This window comes from Aegilops tauschii, chromosome 6 (genome assembly GCF_002575655.3).
Source record: "Aegilops tauschii subsp. strangulata cultivar AL8/78 chromosome 6, Aet v6.0, whole genome shotgun sequence".
NCBI lineage: Eukaryota > Viridiplantae > Streptophyta > Magnoliopsida > Poales > Poaceae > Aegilops > Aegilops tauschii.
Window position 1 is genome coordinate 290,697,395 of NC_053040.3, and position 9,855 is coordinate 290,707,249.

At 42.5% G+C, this 9,855-nt stretch overlaps 2 protein-coding genes across 6 annotated transcripts in view; both read right to left on the reverse strand.

Annotated features, from left to right (window-relative positions):
• LOC109768520 (DNA mismatch repair protein PMS1) overlaps positions 1 to 2,491 on the reverse strand; it is a 10,530-nt gene extending 8,039 nt beyond the window's left edge. For 4 of the 5 annotated variants that reach the window (XR_012187776.1, XR_012187775.1, XM_020327253.4 and 1 more), the window contains exons 1-3: positions 2,114 to 2,487; positions 1,680 to 2,003; positions 58 to 1,482 (exon numbers count right to left, since the gene is read on the reverse strand). Coding sequence is in view for 3 of the 5 variants with exons in the window: in XM_020327253.4 (XP_020182842.1) it covers positions 58 to 1,482; positions 1,680 to 2,003; positions 2,114 to 2,335 (1,971 nt within the window). In the remaining 2 variants the exon portion in view is untranslated. Of the gene's footprint in view, positions 1 to 57; positions 1,483 to 1,679; positions 2,004 to 2,113 lie in introns of all 5 variants that reach the window. The other variant, XM_020327252.4, reaches the window with a different exon arrangement.
• A 2,687-nt stretch (positions 2,492 to 5,178) lies between these two features.
• LOC109768521 (uncharacterized) lies at positions 5,179 to 6,929 on the reverse strand. Its single transcript, XM_020327256.4, has 3 exons — positions 6,748 to 6,929; positions 6,497 to 6,650; positions 5,179 to 5,477 (listed from the first exon to the last, which is right to left on the reverse strand). The coding sequence occupies exons 1-3, from the start codon at positions 6,797 to 6,799 to the stop codon at positions 5,432 to 5,434; spliced, it is 252 nt and encodes an 83-aa protein (XP_020182845.1). The 5' UTR covers positions 6,800 to 6,929; the 3' UTR covers positions 5,179 to 5,431.
• Positions 6,930 to 9,855: the final 2,926 nt, after the last annotated feature.

Below are 9,855 nucleotides of genomic sequence, written 5' to 3' on the forward strand. Positions count from 1 at the left end.
CTCCTCCAGAAATCTGACTGACAGAACCGTCTCACTGCAAAATTAAATCAGCCTTACCGCATCAAATTCTGTACTGTGGACATCACATGGATTGAGGAGATGCGCTTCAGTACTAGGAGACCCAACATTAGGTGGTTCAGAATGCTTTAATGGAACTTCTGTCCTCTTAGGTACAAAAGGTTGTGGAGAATGATCCCACAGGCTAATTTGCTGAAGTGAGTTGGCATCTGAAATACCAGGTGCATTTGCTTCTAAACTTGTTCTTCTCACTTGCCCTGAGCATGTACCTCTTCTCAGCACTGGAGCTTCAGTACCAGGAGACCCAACATTAGGAGGTTCAGAATGCTGTAATGAAACTTCTGTCCTCTTAGGTACAAAAGGTTGTGGAGAATGATCCCACAGGCTAATTTGCTGAAGTGAGTTGGCATCTGAAATACCAGGTGCATTTGCTTCTAAACTTGTTCTTCTCACTTGCCCTGAGCATGTACCCCTTCTCAGCACTGGAGCTTCAGTAATAAGATTGCAACTGTCTTCATGCTTCCTCTTGTTTAGTGATAGAAAGTTCATAAGAGAAGACTGAACAATAGTTGAAGGGGAGGATTGAGCAGCAAGCCCTGTTCTAACATTATTTTCTCTTACTGGATTATTTTTAAAATCAGCACGGGGTCTTTTTGGCTGCTCATACCGCAATGCTGAAAACCAAGGAGATCTATCAACCTCAGTGTCTGGGCTCCTTGGCAAGGGGCTCATGTCTCTAGATGCAGCTCCAGTGGCTGCCCTTGTCGCAGAAGAACTCACTTTCTGATCCTTCAGTGGGTCCTGATCATCACTATCTGTGTCTTCCTTGCAGTTATCATTTTCAGGCGATGAAACATTTTCCTTGTCCATTAAATATGTGCTTTTAATAGGTTCATCAATCATAGGGTCATCTTCCTTTACAGGATCTTCAGTGTGATTGACCTTTTCAGGATCTTCAATGTGATTGATGGAAAAACTGCACTGTTGAGGGCTGTACAGATTTTCAATAGCCTCCCGTAAAGATAACAAAATAGTATGCTCAGATGAGAAGAAAATTTTCCTCTTATCAGGTGCGACATTCACATCATAAGATGTGGTTGGGATGCAAAAATTTAGGACAGCCACAGGGTATTGCCTGGAATTGGAACTCCTGTACAGTTCATTAACAAGTTTGGTGACCTTTGGCATGTCCACGGGTCTGCCATTTACATAGAAGAATTGCCTATCTCCTGAATTGCGACCAGTGCCCGGTCCAGGCTTGGAAAGGAAACCTTCTACCTGACAGCCTTCAGAGAGGGCCAGGTTGAAGGGCTCCAGGCATTTGAAAGTGTTCAAACCAAAGACCGTAATGATATTGTCCTTCAGTGAACTGCTTCCTTGAGTTTTAACCACCACCATTTTAGAATTCTTGCCCACAGTATTTGTGCAAAGTAATCTGACCCCTTTGGCAATTAAGGCGTAAGCCTAAAGCAGGTAAGACCAGACAATTAGTAATAGAAGATTATAACAACAAAAAAGAAGTAAGTTTCAGCATCTATCATAGTAAAACATCCTACTGCGAGAAGCAAAACGTCTAGATAAATATGATTAAACATGCAAAAATAAATAAATTTGCAAGCAGCAGTTGCAAAGAAATACAGAAAACAAGATGTGAAACTCACATGTAGCAAGGAGATCACTTTCCCGTACTCCTTCCTGATATTCCTACTAAACTCCTTGCCCCGAACCGGCAAGGTGGAGAAGAGTTTCTCGATGGTTACGGTGGTCCCGACTTGCCGTGCAATCTTCCTCTCACTGATCACCACGCCCGAGTGCTCAAACTCCAAATGTGTGCCGACCAACTCATCTTTAGTCCTTGTCTCGACCGTCAGTTTCCCCAATGCACAGAGGGAGCTCAACGCCTCCCCCCGGAACCCGAAGGTGACCACGGAGTTGAGATCGGAGAAATCCGATATCTTGGACGTGTGGTGCTTCAGAGCGAGCGCCTAACAAGGTGACGGCACGGCGGCAGCATGGTACGGTCAGCAACCAGTGACAGGCCGGAAAACGACAATGGATGCAGAGATTAGGAATGAGGGGTTGCGTTTGTGCGTGCCTGGAAATTGCCGGGCGAGATGCCACTGCCGTTATCGGCGACCTTGAACCACTCCTCGCCGTAGGCCTTGAGGCCGACCTCGACGGTGGTGGCGCCGGCGTCGAGGCTGTTCTCCACGAGCTCCTTCACTGCGGAGGAGAGGTCGAAAATGACTTGGCCCGAGCAAATCCGGTGCACCACTGATTTGCCGATAGGCTTTATCGCCGGCGAGGCTCCTCCCATCCCACTAAACCAGTAAACCCTACCGCAGCTCGACCTCGAGACGAGGGTTTCGTTCCTCCTCCTCCTCCTCCTCCTCTCTCTCTCTCTCTCTCTCTCTCTCGCTTCTGGTGTGCGCTACGGGCAGTAACGGGCTGGGCCACACTGCCACAGTCGTCCGTCTGCCTCTCAGTTGGGCCTAGGTGTCGGCTTCACCAGGACTCTGGACTCCTTTTTTTTTTCTTGAAACATCGAGTCTGGACTCGTATGTACCGCTCGCCGCGGCAGAATGCCGAGCAAATGCACATAGCGAACGCAGCTCGGCCGGCCCATCTCGCGGTCGCGCCAGCGACTATGGCGATAGCGTTTCTCTCTGTTTGGGTTTTTCTTTTTGCTTTTGCTAGTTTTCATTCGGTTTTCCATAAAATAATACAATAGTTATTTAATTTAAAAATATGACATTTTTAAAAAGTGAAAAGAATCTGAACATTTTCTATAAATGAGAACATTTTTGAAATTGTAAGCACCTTATTATAAGAACGCGGAAAATTTTGAAAATTGTAAAGAAAAAAATGGTAATTTTTCTGAACTTTTTTTAGTAACGAGATTTTTTTTTGAAAATTCAAAGTTTTTTATTTTTTAAAACTCAAACATTATTTTACAAATGCAAATTTTAAAAAAACAAATGAGTTTTGCATTTCGGAGCATTTTTTGAAATTGGGAATTTTTTGAGCATTTTATGAAAATCAAGAACTTTTTAAAATCCGAACAATTCTAGAAAGAGGACATTTCGGAAACTTGTGAATATTTTAAAATTGTTGAAAAAGAAAAAGGAAAAAGCCGGTAAAACCCGTTATCTATACCACTATATAGTTTATGAATAACTTCTAGTGTTAGATGTTGGATGAAGCCAATCCAACGGTAGAGATATGGCAAGTCTGAGCATTGTTGGCCATTGGATATCCTCTTCACCCAACTAGATACCGCCATGTACTATCTAGAAGATTCCGTTGTCGATGCACAAACTTGAAAAGAAATAAGCACTTCTCATTTGTTGTATATCTTCTATTCTTTAATTCTTTGATTTTTACTTCCAAATAAAGTGTCGCCCATTTTCTTACTTCAATGTACAAACTTCAAATCATAAACATTTCTCATTTTTTCTAGAATCTTCCATGCATTTTGTTTCAAAAATTACCTTTGAATTTTACTTTATCTGTATATATTGATTTCAAGACTATAATAGTGGTTTCTTAAAGTCCATTTGTCTTTGAACATATCATACTAACTACCCAAAAGTGCAATATGAGATGCTTAAAAACAAACGTGTTGGCTATATTTCACATGAGTTTGTGTGTGTGTGTGTGTGTTCTATCTAGCGGTTTTTCATTTTCTGTTTTCTCTTTATTTATTTTTCTTTCCTTTTCTGTCTGTTTGTTTGTATTCTATTTTGTTCTTTTCAATGCATGTTGAATATTCTCTCAAAACCCCCCAAAAATGCAAGAACACTTCTAAAAACTAATGTGAATATTTTTCAAACACATGTTGTACTTTTTCCAAACAAATAATAAACATCTTTAGAACACATGGTGAACAATTCTTGAACATGCGGTGAATTTTTTTAACCAATAGTGAAGATTATTTAAATTCATGACCATTTTTTCCAAAAAATTTAACATGGCGGACAATCAATTAATTAACAAACATTTCTGAATTTGTTAATATTTTATTAACATTTTGTAAAATGCATGGCATTTAAAAAAATCCTGATGCACGTATTTTTGAAATATGAAAGCTTGTAAAAATGCCTGGCCATTTTTTAGCTTCACGGATATTTTACAAAAAAATATTTTTAGAGAAACATGGAAAATATAAGTGCTTTTCCAACCCAAACACGCTAAAACACTTAAACAGGAAAAATGTTTTTTAATGCCAATGTATACATTGTATTACGTAAGACGGGACAAATCATAGTTTTACTAAAATAGAGCAGACCATGTGCAGGTTGAATAAAATCAAGGAGTCACTAACGAGCGGAAAAGAAAATATCTATTTTATATTTTCAGTATAATAATAGCTGGAAATAAAAGTGGATGGAAATAAGATTTTAGATTTTTTTTATTGAAAGTGCATCTAGTCCTTCGTAGTGGGTTTTGATGACTAATTACAAATCATTAAGGGATTAGTGTATTGAATGATTATACATGTGATGTTTATTTAACCTAGACGAGACGTCGATCGCTAAATTTGTGGAGAACATTAAATACATGGTTTGTCTCCCGAAGATTTGGTGGAGATTTTATAGATTTTAGTGCATCTGTGAGTCACTTGAGTTTTAAGAGTGAGTATAATAAGGTGATGTAAGCGGGATATAAGGGTTTGAATATTATATTTTTGTTGAGTCGAAGGAAAGAGAAAATAAGCAGGTAGTAGATTAAGTGCCAATTGTAATAGGGATTTCAAGAAACTTTATGAGAGTGCAAGGTTTGCTGTGTGTTCACAAAGTAGTACTACGCCTCTCTGGGTTTATTAGTCCTCATCGTATTTTTGGTCAAAGTTTGACCACATATTTGATTAGCAAAATTTTAATGCATGTCACAAAAAAACATTGTTGAATTTGAATTTGAAGGTAGTTTTCAATGATATTATTTTTTTATATGTATAACTTATATTTTATTAGTTAAAATCATGGTGGAAATATGATTCAAAATACAAGGGGACCAATAAACCAGGACGAAGGAAGTACTTCTTGAACTTCTATGCATGTTGGATATTAGATTGGCTATAAATGACATGACAACATTATATAGGTAACAACTGACTTATAGCCATGCTCTAAGGTAAAAAATGCGCATACACGTCAAATCTCATATCAATGGTGCAATTTACTCGTATCTGCTTACTTTTCGAACAAGGAGAAAATAAAAGATGGATTAGTAGCATTTGGCAAGGTAGTCATCACATCCAAACCAACTGAATAATTAATCCCAATGTGAAGTTTACAAACAAGGGGTAGAAAAATGTGATAGGGCCCAAAACATGGAGGCTAGTAGCATTTCGGTAACAAGGCACAATTGATCAGTTCCAACGCGCGTGAGGATGGAACTTTGGTCTCTGTTCTCAGAAGCAGGCGTCCAAGAGACAACAGCAGCAAAGCGCGGCTAGGCTGTTGGAACAATATCATAAGAGAATCATGAGATATAATCAAGGCGAATTTCTCAACAAACAAAGAAAAACAAGAAAATTAGTACTAAACATGATATAATTGCATGTTAATATTAGATATGATATAATTAATTGGTTAATACTGATGTTTATATTAGGCATGATATTAATTATTGAAGGGTGCTAATTTAGTGCTAAACATGTTTAACACTGAACACCGGAGTGACTTAGACCATTGGATAGATGCGGTTGAACGCGTATGATTTGTTGGACCTCCGTAACTCGCTTGGAATACAAGATATATAGAATATAGAAATAGACATAGAGAAAACCATTTATTGCCAAAAATTTCAAGTTCCCACTATAGTACTCGGTATGGGTATGTACGACAGACGACACTGGTGCCGGCGGGCGCCGGGCGCCGTGTACAAAACACCGGATATTCGTCAAGTGGGGAGAGGTGGGCATATTCCAAGCAATCTGTAGAGAACCAGTTATCGTAACACCAACACATGGTCGCATGTGAAATGCTGAATTTTATACTGGCTCGAGAACACTTGACAGCAAATGAATTTGGACGATTTCCAGCTTTTGCATCTTGTCCGTCCGCCGCCGGAGAAGATATCATCATGAAGATCATATATTTTGATCGTCACGATATCTATGCCGATATCTTCTCGTTTATGGAAGCTACGGCTCTTGATCTCATCAATGAAATCTCCGGGTATATATGAATATCAGATACGAATAGGTAGGATTCGTACGTCCCGTTTGACCGAGGTTGGTCATCGACGCGCCCTTTGCCATTAATCTGCGGTTGACACGTCGTGGAGGTCTCGCCGTTTCCACGGTGCAGTAGCTCGCGCGTCAAGTCGCCGTCCCTACCCATGGAAACGTGCGCGCAACGAAGCCTATCTAGCTAACTCGCCGGCGGCGACCCGGGCTGATATGAGCCCAGTTCCTAACTCTTTGAACAACTAGTTTGGATCGAAATTAAGAGAGAGGAAGTGGCGTACGTACCATCCTTGCATGAAGGAAGGCCCGCTGTTCTGCTGCTGCTGCTGGGGCGGGTAGCCCTGTTGAGGCGGGTAGCCCTGCTGGCCGTATCCGGCCGGCGGGTAGCCCTGCTGTGGCGGCGGGTAACCGGCCGGAGGGTACCCCTGCGGCGGGTAACCTGGAGAATGGAAGGTCCAGGCAGCACGCAAGGTCAATTCTGTTCAGCCGTCGGGCAAAAGGTAGAAGGAGAAGTTGATGGAAGGAGGCTGTCATACCTTGCTGCGGCGGGGCGCCGACGGGCGCCTGCTGCTGGCCGTAGTAGCTCATCTCCTTCCGGCCGGGGGTTTCTACTTTCTGGTCGGTCTCTCGCGCTGGCGCTGTGCAGTGCAGTGCAGTTCTACGGCTTGTGTTGGGCCGAGTGGTTTTATAAAACGCGCCGGGAACGTGACTGACCTGGCTGGTGGGGCCGTTTCCACATGTACGTAGCCTCGAGCGTTCGGGGTGGACTTGTCGCTTCCCGCGTACTACGTACCTGCCTGGCTGCTGCGACGACCACGACTAAGTTTGGTGAGAAGGCACAAAATAAACGAGGCAGCTATGCATGTACTCCTTACGTTCCTAAATATTTGTCTTTCTAGACATTTCAAATGGTTACCACATACGGATGTATATAAACATATTTTAGAGTATAGATTCACTCATTTTGTTCCGTATGTAGTCGTAGTCACTTGTTAAAATATCTAGAAAGACAAATATTTAGGAATGGAGGGAGTATGTATGTCCTCATCAGATCCGGTTTTTCTTGGTCGTAGTGCCTCACAAACTTTATTAACGCCGGTCAAGTTTTGCTTTATTAATGAAGTTTTGGTGACAGAGTGGACCCAGCAGAGTTGATTTGACCATAGCGTCCCTGACTAGTTCGGGAGTTTCTTTTTAGCATCTCGATGGAGCTGCATATATTGGTAAATCGCAAAAACAAGAAGAAGCACACATCGATCGTGCCGAGGAATTAGCGCAGGTTGCTGGCAGATTTGACCGAGAGACGGTAAGGCCCTCTCAATTAGCGATGAAAATGGAGTGAACTTTTTTCGCCTTTTTGAGGAAAAATAAAGATGGAGAGGAAATATAAAAATGAAAACTAAAATTTATAAAACAGAAACGGAAATAAATTCTTTTATGCAAAAGCGGAAAGAAAAGCAAAATAGTATTTTCCAATGGAACAAACGTGGAAACGGAAAGTTAATATGAAAGTTCCGTTTTTAGTATAAGGCTATGACTAACTTGTAGTCCAACACACAATGACATAACGAGTAGAATGGATCATTTGAAGCCTAACTTCTACTATCACATACTCTCCCCGTCCCAAAATTCTTGTCTTGGATTTGTCCAAATACGGATGTATCAAGTCACATTTTAGTATTAGATACATCCGTATTTAGACAAATCTAAAACAAGAATTTTGGGACGGAGGGAGTACATACTAAACTTGATCCTATACACAATTGTCCAATATTGCTATAATACTACGCTAAATTGCTAATGTAATCATATTATTTTGTAGCCATGGTAAAATTTCATTAAAATTGTTTGTGTTTGTGTTTATTTCTCTCTGACTCAAGGGGTTTAAATTTTTGGGTCAATGCCCACTTTCATTTTTGTGTCCGCTCCGTATTCGCTTCGTGTCTATTTTCGGTAGTATCTTTTTCCGTATTCATTTGCAGGGTTTTTGTATTCGTTTCCGCTTCTGCACAAAAATATGAAAACAAATGTGGTAGCACCCCTGTTTCCGCTCCGTTTTCACCCCTACTCCCAATTCTCCACCACCTTGTACAGGTGCTAAGGGCCATCTCCAACACCGACCCTCAAACCCCTCGCATCCATCCGGACCATATTGTTCGGACAGCGGAAGCCATCCAACGCAGGCCTCTATCACGCGATTTCTCCCGCAAACCTGAGACAAACGCGCGGGGGGGGGGGGGGGGGGTGCGGGAGCCCAGACCGATCCCAAGCTTTTTACTGACCGGCCCGGCCCACCAAAAGCCGCATCCCCCTCCCGCACGTTTTCGGTCAGCGCCCGCATTCATGCCTAGCCAGAGGGGACGCGACCGCTCACTAGCGCCAGCATTGAAGCGGCGCGCCGCCCGTGCCGCTTCCCGCTGCAGGCGAGTGTCGCGCGTTCAAACGACATGACGGCCACCCGTCCGTCTGTCTGCTGCCCACATTAATGGCACGCGGTTGCCAAGGTGTCTCCTTCGGTGCCACCCGTCCGTCCCTCTACCGTCCACCATTGCTATAAAATCTAATGTCCGACCATAGCTGGAGTCATCCGCTTTTGATCCCTCTCTGCACCACTCCCACCATGGATCCTGATACGTCTCCAACGTATCTATAATTTTTGATTGTTCCATGCTATTATATTATCCATCTAGGATGTTTTATATGCATTTATATGCTATTTTATATGATTTTTGGGACTAACCTATTAACCTAGAGCCCAGTGTCAGTTTCTGTTATTTCCTTGTTTTCGAGTTTTACAGAAAAGGAATACCAAACGGAGTCCAATTGACGTGTCAATTTTTGATGATTTTTTATGGACCAAAAGAAGCCCCCGGAGTAAAACAATTGGACTAGAAGAGTCCCGGGCCGTCCACGAGGGTGGGGGGCGCGCCCTACCCCCCTGGACGTGTCCCCCTATCTTGTGGACGACTCGGAGACCCCCTGATGTGAGACCTACGCCAAAAATTCCCATAAATACAGAAGCCTCCAGAAAATAACCTAGATCAGGAGTTTTGCCGCCGCAAGCCTCTGTAGCCATCAAAAACCAATCAGGACCCTGTTCCGGCACCCTGCCGGAGGGGGGATCCCTCACCTGTGGCCATCTTCATCATCCCGGCGCTCTCCATGACGAGGAGGTAGTAGTCCACCCTCAGGGCTGAGGGTATGTACCAGTAGCTATGTGTTTGATCTCTCTCTCTCTCTCTCTCTCTCTCTCGTGTTCTTGATTTGGTACGATCTTGATGTACCGTGAGCTTTGCTACTATAGTTGGATCTTATGATGTTTCTCCCTCTCTACTCTCTTGTAATTGATTCCGTTTTCCCTTTGAAGTTATCTTATCGGATTGAGTCTTGAAGGATTTGAGAACACTTGATGTATGTCTTGCATGTGCTTATCTGTGGTGACAATGGGATATTCACGTGATCTACTTGATGTATGTTTTGGTGATCAACTTGCGGGTTCAGTGACCTTGTGAACTTATGCATAGGGGTTGGCACACGTTTTCGTCTTGAATCTCCGGTAGAAACTTTGGGGCACTCTTTGAAGTTCTTTGTGTTGGTTGAATAGATGAATCTGAGATTGTGTGATGCATATCATATAATCAAAC